At 27.6% G+C, this 24,548-nt stretch overlaps 2 protein-coding genes across 4 annotated transcripts in view; one reads left to right on the forward strand and one right to left on the reverse strand.

Annotated features, from left to right (window-relative positions):
• On the reverse strand, positions 1-24,417 carry LOC129974937 (E3 ubiquitin-protein ligase TRIP12-like). Of its 3 annotated transcripts, none has more exons than XM_056087739.1 (3): positions 24,143-24,417; positions 10,412-10,489; positions 1-6,386 (listed from the first exon to the last, which is right to left on the reverse strand). In XM_056087739.1, exon 3 carries the CDS (start codon positions 6,263-6,265, stop codon positions 200-202), a length of 6,066 nt encoding a protein of 2,021 aa, XP_055943714.1. In that variant the 5' UTR covers positions 6,266-6,386; positions 10,412-10,489; positions 24,143-24,417; the 3' UTR covers positions 1-199. The 3 variants fall into 3 exon arrangements, with proteins under 3 accessions (XP_055943714.1, XP_055943716.1, XP_055943715.1); XM_056087741.1 differs by lacking the exon at positions 24,143-24,417 and adding an exon at positions 13,003-13,022; XM_056087740.1 differs by lacking the exon at positions 24,143-24,417 and adding an exon at positions 12,911-12,992.
• Positions 1-24,548, forward strand: part of LOC129974938 (techylectin-5B-like) — a 79,779-nt gene that overhangs the window by 20,920 nt on the left and 34,311 nt on the right. The window contains exons 3-4 of the mRNA XM_056087742.1: positions 7,304-7,590; positions 8,838-8,959. Coding sequence (XP_055943717.1) covers positions 7,304-7,590; positions 8,838-8,959 — 409 coding nt within the window. The remainder of the gene's footprint in view (positions 1-7,303; positions 7,591-8,837; positions 8,960-24,548) is intronic.

Genomic DNA, 24,548 nt, shown 5'->3' on the forward strand with positions numbered 1-24,548 from the left:
TTCAGATTTTTTATTTATTGAGCACAAAACATCTGGAGATTAACAGACCATTCACTTACAAGTTCAGTTTTTTAAATAGTACTTCACAATGGAATCATTAACAAAAAATTGCCATTTTTATCAAAACCACAGCTTTTTTAAGTTACGTTTTTGATTAAAAAATAATACAGCACTATGTCCAGTTTGGAAATCATAACATTTAGGACAAGTGGAACGAATGTTGGCCCTCACTAATAGCTATCTGCAATTTTTCCTTCATGATCTCGATGCTAGAATAGTCAGGAAGTTTAAGGTAGTTTACACAAGTCATGACAGATGGCAGATAGTTATCAGAACTAGTTTCGTCATCTGAAGTCTTTTTCACAATAGTGAGAGGAGGGGACAAAGATTTCAGGCCCCCAATGGGAAGCCTGGGAGATCCAGTAATGAACTGTATGAATTGTCGCTGCTGATTAGCATCATAACTGGACAATATTTCAAACAGAAATTTAATTGCCTGGCTCTCGTAGGTATATCCATGATCTGGGCGGCAGCTATCTGTCAGGCATTTAACATCCCACTGATTATGTACATTGCCACAAAAAAGATAAGCAAGCTCTTCGGGATAAAAAACCTGCAGTCGGTTCAAAGAGAACACAGATTCAAATCCTTCTCTAAAAGCTCGCATTTGCTTTGATACTCCTTCAGTCATTGTCCAATATTTTAAAAGTTTCAAATAATCTTCTATATTGTGTATTGAAACGGGTACATCCTTGCCACCTTTTTTCATTTCAATGCGTGAATATCCTGGTAGTGTGAAATCCAAACTCAGATCCTCAACAGAACAACCATCAAGAGTTATACTTTCCAGACTTCGCTTCAAAGCAACTGGGTTCAAAGAGCTATCCTTTTCTAATTTCTTCTTTTCAATAACAATTTTCTCCAATTTGACAATATTGTGCGCTAAACTTTCATCAATATGTTGCAAATCACCAAGTGACAGATATCTTTCTTGGTTAAGCATCCATTTAAAAAATGCCAAACTCAATGGAATATCCACCAACCTGGAATCCATTATTGCCTTTGCAAGAAATTTTCCAAGAAGTTTAAATTTGTTACAAACTTTGGTTAAAGAACTTGTTCTTGCATTTCTAGAAACAGGCATTGGGAACAATCCAGCTGGACTATGTACGTAAGTTACAGTTGGTTCTTTTCCATCATCAGTGACAACTTCAACAGGATGCCACATGTCAAGATCAGCTCGTTGCAATTCCTTTGAAACTAAGGCATAGAATTCCAGAGTAGGTCCTAGTCCTGTTCCTACTTCATTTTTGTACTGAATTTCCAATAATGCTTTTGAATCCCCATGATCTTGCAAAATAGTTTCTGCTTGTTTTAAAAGGCTGCTTCGAGAAACAGTTCTCTTCCTTTTTTCCAATCTTGGAGTAATCTTCTCAGCATTTGTAAGTTCAGGCACTGTGTCAATAAGTCTCTGCAATGCTCTTTCCCTATCAAATGATGTAACATAGAATAAGAGATGTCTTGTCTCAAAGGGAAACAAAAATGGAAAATTGTACGCTATATGAGACAACCAACTAGGGGTATTTCCAGTCATGATTGCCAATGGATCATGAAGTTGACGGTTCACTTTCAGAGTTAACTCATTATTAATGAAAACTGCTTGGGGAACAAGTTGTGACCAAGAATTCAGCTGGTACAATAAACCCCAGTGATAACTCAAACTATGAATAACTCTAAGCAAAATTATTACATCTAATGAAGGATCTTTAATTGTGTCAAAACCAGAGAGTTTTGCAATAAAGGAAGAAGGGAATGCAACTTCAGGAACAGTGCCATTATCCCAAAGAGCATCTTTCTTATTCTTAGAAGACCTCGTTCTCTCTGATGCACTTTTTGAATGACTGGAGCGACTAGATGAACTTTTCTTTTTCCCTGAACTAGTTTGAGGTGTATTTGTACTGTTGGATGAAGCTCCTTCTGAATCTTCAGGTGGTATCGGACGATACCAAATAGTGTGCGTTTTGAGCCACACAGAAGCATATCCTACAGGATATTCACATTCCAGGCTCTGTGCATTGCTGGAATTTTGACTTTCGCCACTCCCATACTGTCGGACTGCTTGATACAGGGTCATATTATATGGCAAAACATTCTTTCCGATAAGAAACTGTAATTTGGGAGATCCATGACCATGGTCCATTCTTATATCAGCAACAATCAAACCACCATCTTCATCAGAACTATCATCATAACTTAAGTCACTTTCACTTTCATCATCATCTTTTAAAGACCCAAACCCTTGATTAACCAAGTATCTATCAATATTATGAATTGACGCCAAAGGATCTATCATAACTGGACCACTATGCCACTGCCTCAAAGTTGTGCAAGAAGGGTGACGCTGAAAAAGACATTTAAGTTGGTGCATGTTAAAAAATTTCATGATACTGGCTCCTGGTCTACCAGTATTTCCATTAGAAGGTTGATCATAAACTTTGACAGGAAACTGTTCTAGATGACTGACACAAGCATTTAATTTAGTAATCAAATTTACAAGAGGTGATGCATCAAAATTTTCGGGTTGAATTTCAGGAATCACTTGAAGTGGACTTGCAATGAAAACATGCAAGAATGTTCTTAAGCGATCTTCAAGACTTTTAACACTAAAAGGCGTAGACTCTCCTTGTGCAGATAGATACTGTATAAGTTTCCTGACTAACCCACTGTGAATGAGTTCAAAGGAAGAAATGTCATTCTGAGTTACAACATCACGAATTTCAATTAGAGAACACAATCCACAATCATCCATGCATTCTAAACCTTGGACAGCCTTGGTTAAGATATTTAGTACATTTATCACAGGATGAGAATTTATTTGATCTACACTAAAATATTTATCATCAAAATTCTGGGCCTGTTCTTTGATCCAGTTATTAATTTTCATTCTACTATCAACTGTAATTGCTAAGTCAGCTCCACAAAGTGAAGCAACATCTTTATCACCAGCACCAAATGTACGTTTTATAGTCATATATCGTCGTTTTAAAGCATCTCTTATCTTTGATGCAACATTAGAGCCATTACTTTCATCCTCCTTTAACAAAGAAGAGGAAGCCTGTGAATTACTGAATACAGGCATCGAAGCTGAAGCTGAACTGCTCTGACCTCCATCGGATTTTGAAACTTGTGGAGGATCAACTAGACAATCAAAACTGTGCACCTGAATAGAAGAACTAGATGAAAAGGAGGTACTAGCTTCAGCAGCATTATTTTCTATCTGCCAAGTTTTTGCATCAATTTTAGCCAGAGCTCTGACTTCATGTAAAACACCTTCTCTTATAAAATGCACTCTAAACTCTGAAGGTAATTTTTGCATCAATATTTCTGCTAATTGAAGAGCAGCAATTACTGTCCGAAACTCTTGGGTAGCAAGCATAGAAGCAATATGCCTAGCAATAGCCTGTTTTTTCAAGACTTGATGAAGTACATCTGGTGGTGCAAAATAAACCATACGTAACATGGCCCTTAAGCATTTATGCTTTACAGTAGAGCCAGCAGAACTGCAATATATTTCAAACAAAACAGGAAACAATATCTTTATGCTTGAAATTACCAAATCCTCATTCTTCTCAAAAAAGTTTGTTCTTGCATTTTTCGATTGATCCTCAGAATTGATAATATGTCGGCGGAGTTGTCTGGAAGAACCTGTACCTTCATCAAACTGCTCCATAGTTTGAAGGTCAATATTCAAAGCAGCTCTGTCTGAAATGTACAGTTTCACATTCCCACGTTGATAAGCTTCCTCGATGTTTTTGCTATCATTTTTTTCATGAGAATGCCAAAAACCTGTATCATCCTTCCACTGCCATATCACAGAATTGGGAGGATTGTTTTTCTTTTTAGCTGCCACTATCAAAGCATTAATGCTGAATAAATCATCAGGTGGTAAAGATGGCATAATTTCACATATTAGAGATGAAAGCTCTAAATATTCATGGGGACTCCTAGGAGTTAGTTCTACTTCCTTTGCACTGTCACAGTTTTCAGTTAATAAATATTGCAAAGTTTCTGCGAAATCTTGTTGCAAAAGGAAGACAACAATTTCTGAGCAGAAAGCACACATCAGAGCTAACATATGGATAACAGTTGTAAAAATTTGTGAGCTAATAATCGGAGGTGACACAACTAATAACTGTTGAATGTTGGTTAGTAGATCATGACTACCAATTTGCATTAAACAATCATGATCATGCTGAAAGCATTCAACAAGCCCTGAGAAAGCTAGACAAATACTTTCTACAGATTTTTCATCTTGTCGGGTAAGCCATCCACTCAAAATGCTTAATGAATCCTGGACTAGACTAAATTCATGAGGTAATATGTTTTGACAACAATTTGCAATTATGGCAAGTGCAGTACGTTGTGCATTAATTGAAAAGAAATCCAAATGCATAAGACATGCTGAAATACCTTTTGCTTGCAAAATAGCTTTACTGTGCCATTTTGATAACATTTTCAAAGCAGTTAGGGCCTGTTCAGCTACATCTATACACTGTATGACCTGAACTTTATTCAAAAGAACAGGAACAGCTTCTACAACAACAGATGATGATCTAGGCAAAGCTTCTATTAAATAAGTTAGTGCTCGACAAGCTTGATTCATTAACTCAAAATTATATTCTTTTAACAAAAGATTTATCAGAAGAGGTACAATTTGTTTGACAGGAAATCCAATTAATGTGTCTTCATTTCCCATGACTAGTAATTGGCTGATTTCAATTAGCACCTGAAGCTGATGTTCATCATCTTCAGCAGCTTGTAATTCCTGAAGTAACTGTTGAGCACGACTGCTGGTGGCTGTTCCCATGGACTTGTGGAAAAGTTGCTGCATACGACTTTCCAAAGCACCAAATAAACTAATCGGAATTCGTCTAGAATCCATTAAAGCCTGTAAGCGGCCTATTTCCCCATCTATTGAATCAGAACTTCCTACAGCAGCTGCGTTACTAGCTGAACTGAGGGCTTGAGCAGACTCGCTATCTATATTATCAGGAATATAAATTCTTCGTGTTAAGAAAGGATTTGAAATTTCTTCAGCACTGGGTATATCCATTTCTTGCTTTACCGAAATGTTGTTAAATGCATTGCTTTGAGCACCACTAGAACTAGCAGCTGGTGGTTTGAAGTATGACTGTTGAGTAGAATTTCCATCTCTTAAATTGGATGTTTTACTAAACTTACACTGATCTTTAGATGATTCATCATCCTTTTCCACTTTAATTCTTAGAACATTATGAAATTCGGAAGTACCACTACTGCCAGGTCTACTTTCCAATGGGCTTTCAGAATTCTTATTATTTTGGCAATTTCTTGTTCTCTGCATTACAGATATCAGGCTCTTTTGGAAATCGCTGCTTGTTATAAGTTTACGATCTGAAATATTCTTTAAAATCTCGTATTTCTGCTTTCGAGCTTCATTTGACATCTCATTTTCATTACAAGAAAAGCTGGCTAATTGCTGAGCAGAAGAAATTTCAGCCTGAGACAGCCTTGAACAAGCAAGAATAAAGTCCTCAACTGGGGGATTCATACCTGAATTATCATCTAAATTTAAATTACTTATCCTTTCATTAGAACCAGTCTCTGGCATATTAGATCTGGAATTATCACTTGTACTTGATGATGGAGAGGTACTACCTTTCGAGACACTTTCTGTTGGTTCTGCTCCTTGCCCAGAAAGCAATTCATCATGGGAATCAGAAGTTTGGGCTTTATTTGCAGAAGTATCTTTCTCATCCCCCCTCCCTGAAGAGATATCACTAACATTAATCAACTCATTTTTAGAGCTGGTAGGAGCGTTGCTCATATTGGATACTTTGGCCTTTTTGGTATTAGATTTAGCTCTCTTCGCTACACTTTCTTTGGAACTTTCACCTGTCTTACGTTCTGAATTTAAAGGATGCTTCCTTTTCAAGCTTTCTTCAACAGGGGTTTGAGAAGAACAGTCCATGGAGCTGTCAACAAGATTAACAGATTGCGCTTGTTGCAGCCCAAGGCTTCTACTTTTTGAACGTGTGATAATAGGTGATCGAGTAACACTGTGTGCTGTAGTGCTCGATTTTCGTGATTTCTTATTCACTTTATTTTCACTTGAAGTTGACCTCCTACTTCTCAAATACTTCGTAGATTCGTCGTGTGATCTTAGCAGTCGGGTAGAAATTTCCTTTCCACTAGGACATGGAGCAGCCATAGACTTTTTCGGCATAATCTACGATATCCTTCCAGGAGACTTTAGCAATATTCTATGCATTGTGGGACATTATGTTAAGACCTTTTGATAATAAAAAATGGGTGTAAGATGGCAAGTAACAGGCTTGAAATTTAAGCTGCAAGAAACAAAAAAAAGGAAAAATAATAAACATAAATGTACAACTTATATCAACAGAAATTATTAAAACATCAGATAAAAACTTGAAATTCTAAACACATAATAAAAAAATTAAAGTTCCTTAAGAAGTTCTTAAACATTTGCACTAATAAGAGCCTACTTAATTAAAAACATTATAATTATAAAATTTTCCAAAAGGCTATAATTTCATACCAAACTTTAACAGCACAAATTTGTAATACATAGATTTTGGATTGCATGGTTTGTTTAATCCAACATTAAATTCTACAATACTCTTTTTTCAGTTTTTTTTCCCCATTTGTATCCCATTCTAAAAGTCATAACTACAGGTTACATCACTTTTTCCCCCCCTTTTTGCACGAGGCAGCATTTTAAAATGCACTTCAGAAATGAAATACAAATAAACTATTTGAAGAAATTGATGTACAGTGGATGAAGAGTTTCCAGGTTAAAAATCTAACTTTAAAGGCAACTTGAACAACAAGAATGCATAACTAGTAATTTTTAGATTTGCATCACGGTTATAAGAGAAAATCTTTATATAAATAAAATGTTTCAAACTACTGAAATAGTTAAAAAAAAAAATAGTATACATTTTTTAAAAATCTCATGAAGAGATTTTACATTAAAGTAATTTTCCCATTTTATTCCTTTTTATAGTTCTTACAAGCTCCCCAAAAAAAATCAACTTAACTTCAAGTAAAACCTGTAATTTTTATTTTCATTTATTCTTAAAATGAATAGTAAAATCCATTGTAATATTATTTTTTAAAAAAGAACCTAGTTCTTATTAGATCCCAAAATATAGATGTAACACTAGAAAATTATTTTAAAAAATTAATATTAAATAAGAAAAAAATGCTCAAAACTGAAAATATCCATCTATTTAAGCAGATAACAACTATACAAGACATCATAAGGGAAGATGTTGACAAGATACAGCAAAATCAGTTGTTAACAAAACTTTGGATGGAAGAACAAGTTCAAAATATAGGTCGCAGTTTTATTTCAAGGTCAGAACCAGCACCAGATCCCCTATTCAGTCTTGCAAATACAGATATTTTAACAAATCTCCAAATTTTGCAATCTACTCTACAAGGCCTTAGAAGAATGGCAGACACATTGCAATCAAGTATAAATATTGTGAAAGCAAATTTGACAGATTTATCAAATGTAACAAGGTAAGTACACTTGATTTTATCAAATCAAATGACAAAACAAAACTATAAACAAATCTGAAAAATTGAATACCATAATTTCAAGTTTTAATCATCTGTGTAAATTAAGAAAATAAATAAAATAAATGCCCAGAATAATTTTTTAAAAAAACTGATTCAACGACAGAAAAAAAAAAAAAAAAAGCTCTTGCCTTAGTTTCAAATTCTAACATTCCAATTAAGAGTGGGGGAGGGAAGTTTGAAAACTTTTATTTCTTAAGAACAATTTTTTAAATTTTATTACATTAAATTTCTTTCAAAAATGATGTGATTGACCAAAAGGCAAAAGGAGGAAATCCAAACAGCAACATGGAACATGCAAAAATGATGAATTAAATAGTTAATGTATAGAAAAAAATTATCAAAACTATAGTCCAGTTGGCTTTTCCATTTATTTCAAAATATTTATTAAAGTAGGAAATCAATAACATATGATTTTCTCAAAGTCACTCTAAGAAGTATATTATTCCAGACAAATTTAAATGCATACAGGACAATAAGTATGAGGAGAGAGCCAGTGCTTTATTATAAACATACCTCACTAATATCTTTTAGTAAACATTCCTTTTATGGTCTGCAACATACCTCAAACATAATACTGGCTATTTTTTACAGATCATTCATTGACATGACTCAACATGCAACATATGTTTGCTTTTGAGCACCAGTAATATCAATACATAGAGCAGCTTTCTTTTGTTTACAAGATTTAAAAGTGGAAAAAAAATCAGATTTAGAACCTCATTTTTTAAAAATAAATATTTCTCTGCAATTTAGCAGCTTTGCCAGATATTTTATTTGCATTTTTTTTTATTTTTTTTTTAACATTAGAACATCTGCTCTGTTGTTTCCTGCTACTGAATTTATGTTTTAAAGAGATTACTACCATTTTATCCTGATGATAATCCTTTTTACACAACTGAACTGCAGATTTCTTAAAACAAAGAAAGATTAAAAAAAAAAATAAAAAAAAAAAGATCGGGATTATCATACAAGTGTTTAAAACAATAATGCAGAAGCTTAAATTTATTTAAAATACAGAACAATGACTTTTTAAATTATAAAATTTCATAAAATCAACATGTTTCCATTCATGGAACTTATGAAGGCAGGGTCATAATATTTGCTCCCTTCCTTTTATATAGTAACTAAATGAATAAACTGTATACCTAATTAAAAAAACATTAAATCATTGAATTCTTTCTTTACAGATCCATATCTAAATATGAAAAAGAATCTTTAGTGAACAAATCCTATTTACAATCATCTTTACTAACACTCGCAGATGAGAAAGCTGATCCATTTCTAACTGGATGTTTAAGTCCACTAACAGGTAAATAGATATGTTTTGATTTATTCTTTTCCTCCATATATTATATTCTTTCCCTCACTCAGAATCAATATACTGACTGATTAAAGACAAAATTACACAAAACAAAAAGCATAAAATAAAAACATCAAAGAAGATTAATACTTGAAAATAAATTCTAGAAGCATAATCTTACAAATTTTAAATATATATAAAAAAAATTTTTTGTGCATATTAATTTTGGTTATAATATATAATAAAATAAAATCTTATAAAATTAAATAGTAATCGCATATTTTTATACTGGAATTTCTCGACTTTATATAGCTTTCTCTTATTTCAAATATATATTACACTTTCCTGTAGCTAACTTTTATTTTAATTAATTTTAAATCACTCGTTTTATTTTACATGGCTCTTGTTTGTAAAAAAAAAAAAAAAATCAAAATTGAATGAAAATGTTAGATATTTAGAATGTTATATAACTCATTTTTAACAATGTACAAAAATTTGAATGAAATAAGTATTGTTCAACAAATATAAGATCTGTAGCCTTTAGCAGGACTAATTTTTTCAAGTCTTATGTAAGGCATTAAATTCTAGGGAGAGAAAAAATAAAAATGAAACCATCTAATCTTAAAACTTGAAATATGATAAAAATGCATTCATATCTACATAAATACATTATATTCAATATATTTCAATTAATATCCAATGCATTATGATGCAAAATCCAGTTAGTAAAAAACTGGGAACAAATGATCCAGGCTTTATAAATAGTTATGCTAAAATTCAATTGAATTCAAAAGATGCTAAAAAAAATACCATATGGTAGCATTCTACTTTACTTTAAAGATTTACCTATGCTTTATTTAAAAGAAATGCCTCTAAGACTAAATCTTCATTTTAACATGAAAAAAAAATTACGATGAAACAAAATTTACATTTCATTTTACATTGGTTGTATTGTCCACTTGTTAAAACATTAACCTTTACTTTTTAAAATATTATCCATACAAAAAAACTAAATTTTGTGCAACAATCAGAGGATTTAGTTCAAAAATTAATGGATTTATATTTTATTGTCTAATATAATTGCATATGCCTATAAATTCCATCATTTCAAATATTGCAGCAATAATTAATGAACATTTTATTATAAATATTTTTTATGCAAAACTATAATGCATTTTTAAAATATTGTAATCAAATTTTAAAATATTGCAGTAATATTGTAAATGAACCGTATATATTTAAATAATTTTATAGTAGAAAATGAATAAATTCTTAAAAAATATTACAAAAATCAAAAAAAAAAAATCTAAATTATATTTTGAAAACCAATTCACAAAAACTAATATTTATAAGGTTAAAAAAAAATAAAAAAGGCTTTAGTAAATTAAAAACAATGACAAACAAGCTTTATCTAAAATAATTATACAATCAAATTGAAAAATAATTGACAAAAATACTTACTGCAACAATCAGTGCACTTATAAAGGCGTTAATTTATTCAGAACTTTCTCATTCATTTGTACTTTTAAGTATCACTTCCTACAATAAAACAAAAAAATGTATATGAGTAACCAAAAATTCTAAATTACATGAGATTTATTATACTATTTTAATTACAAAAACTCAAACTGACATCCCTTAATATATTCTAATTATTAAACAATATCAATAATTATCCATTTTACAAATTATCAGACAAATAATACTATAAAATTAGCAAGAATGCATACTAATATTATCTAATATAAGAAAATACAATTATTTATGTAACAAAAATGACATTGATATTGTAATCAATGCACACTTTTAGACATATATATAATTTTTAATTTAAAAGAATGCTTTTGTTATAAAAATATTAAAAAAATATTACTTTTTAAAAGAAATATTAATATTTTAATTTGAACAAAATAAATGTCTTTTGTGAGAAAAAATGAAACTGAATAAAGAGAAAAGAAGTTAACTATTAAAATTTTACATCATTAAAATTGAATATTCTTTATTAAAAAATAAAGTCCAATAATTGAAATACCAAAAAAATATATTTATTCTACCTTGTTTCAGTTAAAATATAAATATTCTTAAAATTGATTAAACTAAGACAACTCTACATTGAATTTTCAAGAATAAGAATCTCCAAACTCTTTATACACAAAATAAAAACTAATTGTCTAAATATGTTCAGAAGAAAACCTTTAAATAAAATTAATTCAACAATGCACTTTCATTTAAATATTTGCCAAAATATAAAAACAAAAGCTGAAATCTTATAATTACACAAATTAAATTAAATTACTATTTAATTAAATCATTAAAAAAATCATCTGAAGCCTAATTCCTCCAAGTTTAAAATTACAGGAAAGTAAAATAATTGAAAAATTCACCAACTTGCATAGTTTATTACTAAATTAAAAAACTTTAAAATATGTAAAACAAAATTTAATTTAGCCAAATAACAAATACATTATCAATAATAAGTGCAATAAAAAAACTAGAATTAAAAACAAAAAAACATGTTTTAGTAATAAATTAATTGCACTACAATTATTTCTTAAAGAGATTTAAAAAATGGCACCCATATTGAAAAGCGGTACTTAATCAACAGTTTTTTTCCCCCCATCTTTATTCCCATTTGAATTAGAAAAAAATCCCTTCCTGTGATGCATCAATGTAAAAAATTTCATTTTTTCTGATTACATTAAGTAAAAAGATAAAACATGATGCTTTAAAAATGTTATTTGTAGTTCTCTCTTAACAAAACAAACCCGAGCAAAAATAATTTAAAAAATAGTTCATTAGATTCCAGTCAAAAATCTATAGTCTTTATAATTTGTTAAATTTTGCCGATATTTAAGCTTGGTGAACAAATGGACCTCCTTAATGAAATAGTACAAAAAATAAAGCAATTTTTAGTAATTTGCAATTTATAAATATTGTACTTTAATGCATTTATTATAATAAATCCATTAAATCATTCGACTAGTGCATTAATATATCAAAACTCCAAATAATTAAAAAGTAAATCATGCTATGAAGAACTGCAATCTTAAAAAATATATATATTAACTAATAAATCCAGATAGGGACTAATTCCATTTCCATTATTTACAAAACATCTAATATAAACAAACTGAAAAAAATGCAGCAATTCATAGACATTTAACATCAGACATGGTCCAAAATATGGTAAATGTCTATTCATATGATTTAATAATCACTTTCAGATCTTTTAGTTTTAAATATATAACATTTTCCCTACCTTTAAAGAGAGTTGTACTTATCAGAGTAAGGAAAAATTCACATGTATAATAAAATAAAGGACTTCAAAAAAAAAAAAAAAAACTCTACTAATCCCCCCTCCTTAATAAGACAACGATATTTTATAATATAAAAATATTAGGAATCTACAAATAATCATAATTTTGAAAATAAATGAAATGTACTAGAATCATGTAAAATAGTAAAAAAGGGAAAATTTATTACAACATTCTAGTATTTAAAAAAATTAAACGCAATAAACATTTTTTTTAGAATTTGTAGTGTTAAAAAAAAATCATACGACTAAAGAATGGAAAAACACTTCCAACTAAAGTGAAATGACAAAAAGAATTCAAATATTCTGTCAAAGGAAGAAAATGTTTTCCATGAAATTTATATCGCAGATATAATTAATTTAACGTATATTAATTAAGTGCAGGGGGAAAAAAATCAAGGCATAAAACCGATTCAGATTAAACTTTTTGTATACAATCAAACTAATGAAAATAAGGCAGAGGTGAATACTTGTGCGTATGAACACAGTAATTCAATAAAGACAAATGATTCTGAGAGAAATATACTCAAAAATTATTAAATATATTAACATATAAATAAAATTTGAAAAATAAGTAGCGGAAACAATCACTCATAACATTTAAAATCGGACATAAAGAAGACTTACTATACTTTAAAATTACATACTAGAAATTATACGAAAATTCTAATAACAGACGTTCTTTTCCAAAAATTATGAATACGCAATCGTAATCCATACAAAAACGAAACGAACGTACTTCTTTTTCCAATCTCAACTGAATCGCATCAAATGCCAAAATCGTTTGCTACAACACAATAAAGAAAATAAACAAGCGAATCATGTGACCGGAATTTAACGTCACGTGCCGTTTGTCAATTTCCGGAACAAAGGCATATTTTCATATTTCAAGAAATAAACCATCACAATTCTACATTTAAAAAACTAATAATCAAAACTAAAAAAAAAAATAGTAATAATAATAGTAAATGTTCACGTCATTTAAAATTAAAGCTGATAGATAAATCAAAAATTCCGTATCAATTAGGAAAAATAAAAAGCGAGAAAATAAAGCGTCTATGCATCCTCTAAACAACTTATAATAAAGATCTTTACTTATAATAAAGATGAATGCAACTGATTCATCTAAAGGTGAAGATTATAATCATGTATGTTATGCTCTACAGGCGTGAGATATTTGACATTGACCTAGAGCTAACAAAGTCGGTACATTTGTACTTTAGAAGATGGAAGCATGTACCTTGAGCCCATTTTTTTTTTTTTTTTTTGAAATTTTTATTAGAATAATTAAAAATTACGCAAAATTTAGCAGCTTTTTTTTGCGATAACTTCCAAAATTTTTAATTAAATATTATAAAATCATTTTAAAATTAAAAAAAATATTTTAAAATTTTTTTTTGTTAATTTGTTTAATCTTTTTTTAGAAAACATTTTAAATATTTTCCTAGAAAAATACAAAGAATTTAGAATAAATACTTAACGAATCACGAACGATAATATAAAAAAAAATACAAAATCTGAAAGAATACCAAAGTCACAGATAATTGATTAAATTTGCAGATATATAGATTCTTTTACAATCCAAATTAATAATAAAAAAAAATGAGACTTGCAAAATAATGAAATTAAATTTCTATTTAACACAAATCACTATTGGTGGTGTAGATTTCAGGAAAGTAAACAATACCTTAACTCCAAGCAGAATTGCAAAATATTAAAAATTTATATTTAAATTACCATTAATAAAAAGAAAAATGGCAAATTTTTCAACATTTCAAGTTAAATTAGATTGTTAAAAGGCTCAAAATAAAACACTGTATCCATTTTTATGAATTTTGAGAGAGCAAAGGAAAATGCATAGCAAACTGAAACTACTGACATAAGGCTTCTAAAATAATATAAATTATCAAAATTGAAAATATTTTGCTGAAGAAGCTATTAAGACTAAGTTGTTACATAAAATATTTAATAGAAAACTTAAGTGACCATTAATCCTGGTCATCATAAGTGGCTAATTCTTAGCACAATTAATGGCCCAGACAAAATGATCAGTTGATTTCTGGTTACGAGCTGATTTGTCAATATTAAAATTTTCAATTAAATATTTTAGGTAACAGTCTTAATAGTCTCTTCAGCAAAATATTTATACATGTATACAAATTAATACTTTATGTATAAATATATATTACTTATTTGCTTAAATAATAGTTGCATTAGTTATAATGCAACTATTATTTTCTGCTGAAAACAAAAAATGTTAAAGCTACAAATTCATTAAATTCTGATATATATTTTCAGTAACTAAAAGAGTTTATTTCTAAAGTTACATCATTTCTGCATTTTGATAGCTATTCCTGTTGTCTTTTATTATATAAACAAGTCAACTATTTATTGTTACTATTTTTTAGCAAATGCAATCATATTTTAATAATTATTATTGTAATTTTAAGAGTGATTAAGAAAAATCAGAGCTCCTTACTATTATTCACAACTCAAACTTCTGCCTTTCTTTCAAAATTACTTTGATAAAAAATCTGACTAGTCAAAAAATTATGCACTATTTAAGATCAACTAAATTTGTATATTTTCTTTATTATTCTACTCATGGACAAATAAAACTTTAAAATATTAACAAAAAATTATGTTCTATATTTAAAAAAAAGTTTTTATAATTAGAAGTAGTTAGTTTTAGAAAATGATTTTTATGAATTCAACCTCCAACTGTAAAATAAAAAATGCTGCAACTTAGGATTTTAGGCAAAGCAAATTATATGTGCGAGTGTATGTAAATATAATTTTACAAATGTGTTGTCAAAAAGAAGAAACTTTTGAAATTTTAACTCTGATTTATTTCATTACGGGAGATATAATTAATAAAGAAATGGTGATAAACTTGCAGCAGTTCACACTGCAATCTAAGAACGAAGTGACTGAAATTTTTCCTGTCGGTGCTTTTACTATAAAGTTCTAATAGGGATTTCTTTGCTGCATGTCAATTTAGGCGAGGGAATCTTGTGTAGCTTTGAAAAGTATGTGATTTAGGAAGTATGTGAAGCTAGGAATTTTTATCCCTGTATTCCGAGTGTGGGAAAATGAAAAAATCATCTATTTTCTAGAGTGCATGCTTGCATTTTTACATCTTAGATGCTTAAAGAGTTCAGTGTTTCATAATTTTTTTTCAACAATTTGACTAAATAAAATGTGTAAGAGCTGTTATGTACAGCTCATAAAGAATCGGTTATTACAAGGGATCATATTTCCGGAATGATTAATACAGAATATATTTCAAATTAAAATGAAGCGAAACTATATTTTCTTTCTAAAACAAGCAGCTCTTGTTGCCAATTTTTAATGGACATACTTGCAAAAACAAAGATAATATAAAGATACAGCTGCTACAAATGTACTTCACAAATTTAGCATATGACTAGTTATAGAAATATTAATGCAGCTTTATCTTAAATAATTTTACTACTTTTATTTTTTTATTTTTTTGGTTAAATCTGTTAAAACATTATTTTAGTCTAGGATTAAACCGAACACTCAATTTTAGCAATATTAAATGTATTTTAATGAAAACAGTCATTAATTTCCTAAATTTATGAAAAAATTCTGCATCTATTTATAATTTACAATTAAGAACAGGGACTGCATATTTTCTGGTCAAACTATTAATACTGATTCGATGGAATTACTTAAAAAATTTTCTTCAACATAATTTTATTAACAGTATATCCCAATTTTCATGACAAAGAGAAAAAAAAAAAATGATAAAAACTTGGAATCAGAATCATAGTATTTTCATTTTAACAAAATCTAGAAATATTTCCATTTACATAATGAACTTAATATGATATCTTGATTTAAACAATTTTATCATTATTCAGCAAATAAAATTAATGAAACTTTTTTTTAAATACTCAGCATTATTTTTAAATCTCATAGCCAAGTTTTTAATTTCATGTTTCTAATATATAATATTCTTACTCCTGAAGGCATAGCAACACTTTCTAACCTTCATTTCCCCCTATGCTTCTTAATTAGTCAATTTTTGAATACCTATTAACTCTTATCTCTCAAAAGAAACTTCTGTAAAATAACTTAACCAATCATAATGCATTATAATTGGTTAACTATATTTATAAAAAAGGTGAAATCAATTAGCTAAATCCAGTTTTTGTGGCTGTTTTATTTTGCAACTTATCACAAAAATGAAGGGTGAGAAGGAATAAGTGACCACTGCTTATGTTTCTAGGGAACCATGAGCTTTGATATGAAGGAAAAATTGACTCACTAGTTAATACTGAGAACTAATCCTTTGATTTTAATCTTTTTAAATATAGCTATCCACACTCCTTATATAGATATTGAGGATTTAGATTAGCTTTAGAGTCAAACTGCTTAATTCAATTAATAACAATTCAGGTTTTATTTATTATTTAAATAAAAGATATTAAAATAAATTTTTAAAAATATTAAAATAATTTTATAGTAACTTATAATGAAAGCTAACAGTTACTTATCATAATAATCAACTTAAATTGATTGCAATTTTAATGTAATTCTTGAGCTTATTTCCTGAAATTGAATTTATAATATTAGATTCAAATGAAAGTACATATAATCGATATCTGGAGTACAGAGATACATTTTTATAAAAATTTTGTTTAAATAATAATAGTAGAAAATTTTTTGATTATAAGCAATACTGTTCTTTCATTCTGTTATTAAGTATAATTAAGTCTATGATATATCTTAAAATAAAATCAGATACAGTAAATAATAAAAATTCAAAATGTGTAGATTAAATAAAATTGCAATTTTTAAAAATTAAATATTTAAATAAATTGTAGAAATTAAGTTATAAAAAATATAACATTCTAGAAGCAATATGTTAAACATTTTAGGATTTAAAATTGGATAAAAAACACACAATAGTAAAATAGCAAGCTGAAATCACAATTCCAAATGTAAGCAACTAACAAGATTCTCTTTGTAAGAGAGAGTTGAGAGAAGGACAGATTTCATAATTATTTTTTTTTTTTACTTTATTAGTTTAGATTTAAGAAGAATGTAATTTATAAAAATCTAATAGTATGTTCTTTAATTTATTTTTAAAAATACAATAACAGCAAAATACAAACAACTAAATTTTATTTGCACAGTTAAAAATGTTAACATTTTTGTCCAAAACCTCCCTTATATGAGGAAGAAACGGGAAAAGGTTTGAGAAAATTAAAATTAATAAATAATATATTTTGATATTCTTTTTATTCAATGATTCATAGAATAGAATAGAATTCATAGGTCCAAAGAGCTAATTTTGAAATCTTCCTTGGTATTGCTACATCTTGAAATTTTTTATTTTCTTTTGCAACCATTCCCATTGATTGAAATATATAATTTAATATATTTTTCTCTTTCGACATGCTTTTTCTTACATATTCATGGTATTTTTATATAAAAAAATAAAATTATTCATTATTTCTAATTTAACATGCCAAAAGTTTTAATAACTTAGCTTCATTTTTTTATTACTTACATTATTATTACTTATTTTATTTATTATATTGTTCATTAACATTATTATATTTACAGTAGAATTTCCCTTTACTGAAATTACGAGGTAAATGTGATTTTATGTAGAAAATAATTTTTACATGAACTATTACAGAATGATTTATAGTATGAATCCATACTTTATAAGATACAATTATTAACAAAAATTAAGAATTACAAAACATGTTTAGAGACATTAGTAAATTTTAGTAAAAGAATAAAATTTTATTTTGTACTTTTTGTTTTAGTTAATAGATGCCCGGCTTTTTTTTTATTGTTGTTCATTATTGTTTTATATTAATCTAACATAATAATGTAACTCAACTTATATATTTTAATATATTTAGAATCATCAACTAGCTATTGCATTATAATACAAAACAACTAATTTTATAACAAAACATTTTTAAAAATTAAAAATTTTACTCACTAGCATATTTAACGCGAGTTCGCAAATTGTACAGACTAAGTCTATGGCAAAGGATACCGACGTGCTCTGATTGGTTTAAGCCTTGGCATCTTTTTGGCAATGCTTTGAAAAAAGGTGGCCTAATCCGAAATATATTTTTATAAAAATAAATAAAATTTGTGAATTTATCCCCCCTCCCTATTTTTTACAGTTTACATGTAATATTAATCTGGAGCACATATACAGCAGAAAAGATCAAATCCTGAAACCTGAATTCAGGAAATATAAAAATTAAAATTTATTAAAAATATTTATTGTGTGCGTTTCTTCTTAATATTATTTTGATATAACTAAAAAAATTAGCTACAAAATCACATATTCCGTTAAAACATACATATTTATACATTTTGGGCATTAAGTAATCATCTCCCCATATGTGGTTGATGGGAAAGTAACAAACGTTCAGCAACAAGTTTCGATGACTGCATAAATTATCTAATAAAGGCACGATAATCATAGAAAAATAAGAATTATTTACTTGCTGCATCATATGTTTAGTAATTATTTTCATATAGTTTTTATACTTCTGTGCATAAACAACATTAGTTACTTGTATTACTAGTATCATTAGTAATATTTATTATTATTATTATTTATTAGTATTAGTAGTATTACTAGTAATATTTAGAGAAAACAATTATATTAATAAAAATTAGATCGTGTTGATATTCACTCGTATCTTCCATAAAACTAATGAAAGGTACAAAGTTTGAGCCAAGCGAAAACTACACTATTATGAGTGCAAAACATTGCCAAAAAGATGCCAAGGCTTAAACCAATCAGAGCACGTCGGTATCCTTTGCCATAGACTTAGTCTGTACAATTTGCGAACTCGCATATTTAACTATTTAGAAAATGTAATTTAGCATGTCTCATTCCTCCCTAATTGATATTATCCCATTCCTCCTACTGTAGAATTTTCTTTAAAATGGCATATCATAAAGCATATTATATCTAAACCTAATTAGACTGTTAATTTATAAATACTATATCTTTGAGTTCATTATACATTTAAAATATTTTTATTTTACAAATAAGATTGAAAAAAAATAAGGATTTTTATTTACTTCCAAGGCATGTAAATCATATTTTCATTTTTAAATACAAATGCTATTATAGCTGGTGTAACAATTAGAATCTAGCAAGGGTCTATAGTTGCTCTTCCTAATGAAGAAATTAGTAGATAATATTCTTTAGTTTAGACATAAATCCAACTGTCCAATTTCTTCCAACTCTTCCCTATCATCAGAATCTAAGCTTGAATCAATAAAGAACCAGGCTTTAGCTTTACATTTAGACATTTTTTTTTTCTACCATTCCTAAGTACATGGATCTCAAAGTATTTTTTAGTATTATCCTTAATTTAGAAAAAGTATCATAATTACATTTTTAAAAATAGAATTTTACAGGAAACTTTCAAAAGATTGTTCTCTGAAAGTAAATGTTCGAAATAAAAATTTTAAAAGTAATTAAAAGTCATCCAAACAAGATGATGTCTGAGGCTTAATTCATCTCTTTTATTTTTAAAGTTTTCTCTTAATTAAACAGCCGTGCACAAAAAACAAAAATAAATGCATATATATTTTCTCAAAACATGCAAGCATAAATGCAATCGCTAAAACAAAGAAAAATAGTTTGCAAAATATATAAAAGAACATTTTTATTATTATTGAATTTTAAGTGGCATAAAAATGTTTTTTTTAAATATGCTCCAACAAAAAACATTAAAACTTCATATAATTTTTAATCAAAGAATTTAATTAAAACTTTGAAAAATTCTCTTAACCAGCAAGTACAGCTAAGAATTAACTACGTGATAAATGTAGTAGTTGTAAAACTAACAGTTTGTCTTCTAAATCAGTTTAAATGTCCACCTCTCTCTCTCATGCTCTTCACAATTTATATCTAGTTTTTCTGTAAACATTATGCTAATTTTTTTTTATTTTTCACTTTGTCTCAAGAGACTTACACACGATAGATTAAGCAAAGAAAGGAAACACTCAAATAGGTAACTTCAGAAACATCAATATGAAGAGCAGTCAAAGTATATCTTTTCTTGTACAACTATTTATCCTCTAGCAATAAGACAATTAATCTTCTAACTTAAGTTATTTACTTTTCGGTAAGCATTCAGTTTTGGAACATTTCCCTTTCTACGGTTAATGCTATATTAGAAGAAAGAGTATTTAAAGTATAATTTTTATCATAGATATCAAGTATTAATATTTAAAATTAAATTAATCTTTCAAAATACTATTTTTAAGGACATTAAGATCATAATTTGTTCTGTTCAAACAGATGCAATACTATATCTAGTAGCTTTCAGTACATTGTTAATTTGCATTATTACTAACAATTTATTGGTTGCTATTCTATCTTTAAATAAGAATGAGTATAATAAAATCACATGAATTAATAGCAGAGTTCTCAATATCAATTTTGTTAAAATTATAAATTTTTAAAAAATTGAACATATGGCCACAAAAATTTTAAAAAATGTTAAAATATCACTAATGCATGCATGTAAATTTTACATAATTTAAATTATATTTTCTATGAACCTCAAATATTCTTAGTTTTCATTAACTCTTGAATTCTGATTCAGAATTATCTAAAACAGAATTCAGCAACATACACTCAGTAAAGACGTTCTTACAGGACAGACTGGTCCTAGCAGAATGTAAATTGTACTTAATAATTTGCTTACAACTGGCATGTATAAGACCAGAAATTTAAATCACTCTAGATATTCAATTATAACAAAATTTCATATAAACTACTTTCAAGCCATTTTAGAGTAAAATAAACCACAAAGCAAATCCTATATAGAATATGATAACAAAGAATCTTTTGTTATCATAATCTTACCAGAATATACCATCATATTCTTCAATAATCTTCTACAGACTTGCCTAATTACAAAATTTGCTATGCTATTTATCAGTAAATGCAGGAATCTGCAAGAAGTTGTTTCACTCAGCTTTTCTAGGACAAATGACTGGAACTCAACAATTCAGTAATAATAAAACTTTTAAGAAATAAATCTAGACCATTAGGAAACAGGCAAAGCAACATATTAAAAGCAAATTTATCAATAGATACGGATTAAAGTTCCATGTTAATAAGATGAACACTACTTCAAGTAATTAAATCAATCCCTCTTTTCTTATAAAATAGTACAATAGCTAAAAAATATTTTTCAAGTATCTTGTAATATATATATTTTACAACTTCTCTCTGATAATCCAACAGGCACTCTCTATAAATATAAAAATATCTACACTTTAAGGAAAAATTACATAAAAGAAAATATAAGCATACTAATTACTACAATTATTATCCTAATAACTAGAATACACTTACCCAAGGCAGAACTTAAGTATTAACAGCATGCCAGCAATAAATGACTAAAAAACTCAAATCTATCATTTACTACTGGCAGTGATTAATTATCAAAGATGTTAAGTTAGTCCATTGACTAAGGTTACCAACAGTATGCAATAAGCCAAAAGTTTGCCATTGGCAGGTAGTTAATAGACAACACTTCTTCCCAAATCCTATCAGAATTACTAAGATTAACTAATTTTATTAAGAGAGACAATTTTAATTTATATAACATTAATACAACCTTTATAATGCATATTTTGTAACCTAGTTGCAATAACTACACTACTAATTTTACTCTGCTTGAGTTATGCAGCTTTTGGTTATTCAAGATTATACGTTTCAGTCAATAACCCTAGCTTTCAAAACATTTTTTTTTTTTTTTTTTTTTTTTAGATTACAGATAACCATTTGAATGATATCTCATAAATAACTTGAGTATGTTTTTCTTTATATGATAGAAGTTTATTTATAATAAGTAGCAATCCATTATTTAATCAAAATCTTGCATGCTCTTTTAAATAACGTTTCTAAATAAGATTTAAGGAGCCATTACTTCTGTAAATCACATGCAAAGGAATTATAATTCATTTAAAAAAAGATAGTTCTAAAAGTATTATAAATATTTGAATTTTAAACAGTAATAACATAAAAAATATTTAAAATTTAATAAGCTTCCTTAAAATTTCAATTACTGCAAAATATTATCAATATGTAATAACTTTTTTTTTTCTACTTACTATTTATAAATGTATATGAACTGTTCCAAATATGTAAGTGATCACATTTTAAGGTTATGCCAAGTAATTTAATGCTTTAGGTAAAGAAATTAAGTAAAAACTACATAATAAAAATTAAAAACATATTATATTTCACATATGTTATTTCATACTATATTATTCAGGATAATATATCACTATTTTAAATAACAGTGACAACTCTCACTTGTTAAAGATACAGAAATTATAATTTGTCATCAATTTTGATTATAATTTATAATAATAATGTTATAAAATAAACTGCATGCAAAGATATCAAATTAAAAAATTTTAAGCCTATAAGATTGCATCTTTCAGCAAAATCTAGTTTAATATATGTATAAGTTACACAATTTCACAAATTTTTAAAGATAAATTTAAAACTTTTTAAATTTTTTTACAAAAGCAAACAATTAAAGAAAGCATTTATTTTATTGCTAACTTTGAAAATCATACAATACATTACATATAAATACCTTAATAAAATAATCCCCTAAATTAAATCCAATACATCAACACATCTTCATTAAGAAAACAACAAAATATGGAAAAACTAACTAATAAAATCAAAGTTCTTAGTAATTTCTAGAATTTACTCTTCAAAATTATCAACTCCACTGCATAATAACAAACATATAATTTAATCTTAGCATTGACTTGTATCATTACGATAATTGTCTAATTACCTTACAATAACCATACTTTTAGGAGAAAAAATTTGTAACAGCATAGCATATGAAAAAAATTTGCATTAAAAAAGGAACGAAATCAGGTGAAGTTCACGGTCTCAACACATATAAATCATAAAGCTATGACAATTTAAAAAAAAAAAAAATCGAAACGCCAGACCTATTTCCGTTTTAGAAATACGAATGATTTACCAAAACGATAACACAAAAAAAGAAAATCCCGATTAGTTAAATATTATGAAATACTACGTAACATGATTTCTATTTATTTAAATAATGCATAATGAACAGTAGGATATTATAACGGCAAATTTCACCAACAAGTCTCAACGAAGCATGCCCGAGATCTAGCTCGTATTGATTAAATTTTCGCAACGAGAAATAATATAAATACACGAACAACTGGGATTAAATAATTGAACTACTAACAAATATTGTTAAACTTATGGTATCACAACTACAATATGAAAATTGAATTTGGTTTTTAATTAAAATGATACTTTTACTTATGGACATCGCTTGGAATACACCTCGGACAGAACTTCTAACATAATTGATTAATATCGCGATAGAAATCCAAACAAAATTGATTAACAATAAAACATACGATTGAAAACGGAACGCATATTATTTTCTTCACAGAATTTACTATCACATTTTTTGAGAAATCGTCTACCGTCTAAAAATTCACAAAGAAATTTATAGTCCTAATTGAAATCAAATGATAATAAAAGATTCTTTAAAAATAATGCATTCTATATAATAAGAAATAAATTAAATTCACTTTATAATTCTCCAAAATGCCCGTATTCAAAAACATATTGGCGATTCCACTAACACTTCTAATTAACACAAACAAAAGCTATACCATTTGTATGTCAGAAGTATACAAGTACTGTGTTAGTACATAACAATTCACCAAATGTTAAAAAAAGCAAAATTAAATCTAAATATTTTCTTTACGGCTAATTTGTTTACAATATTATTTGCTATCAAATGTAAATAAAACAAATACATTACCATCAGCTTATCTTCGCTCAGCGCAAAAAATATTTTATTTCATTATCATCGATCAAACACATTACACTCAAGCCAAAGAACAGCACAGACCCTACAAGCAACAACCAATTGAATTCCAACTAGACATAATACATATCTAAACTCCCTCTAGATAGTAGTAGATTTCCCTTTTCCCCTAAAAAAATGAGCAAATCTAGCTCTTGTTTTCGGCAAAACAGATGAATAAAAGTTAAAACATAAATGAGAATGCTGAATAGTGTAGTTTGCTAATAATAATTAACATGAAGGGAAATACTCAAATCGTTTATTGAAATCTAAACCTCTAGAGCTTTTCCTAAATTCTAAATAAATGGAGATAAAAATAATATTTGAGGATTCATTATAAGAATAGGAAAATTTTGAATTT

Source organism: Argiope bruennichi, chromosome 7 (genome assembly GCF_947563725.1).
Source record: "Argiope bruennichi chromosome 7, qqArgBrue1.1, whole genome shotgun sequence".
Classification (NCBI taxonomy): Eukaryota; Metazoa; Arthropoda; class Arachnida; order Araneae; family Araneidae; genus Argiope; species Argiope bruennichi.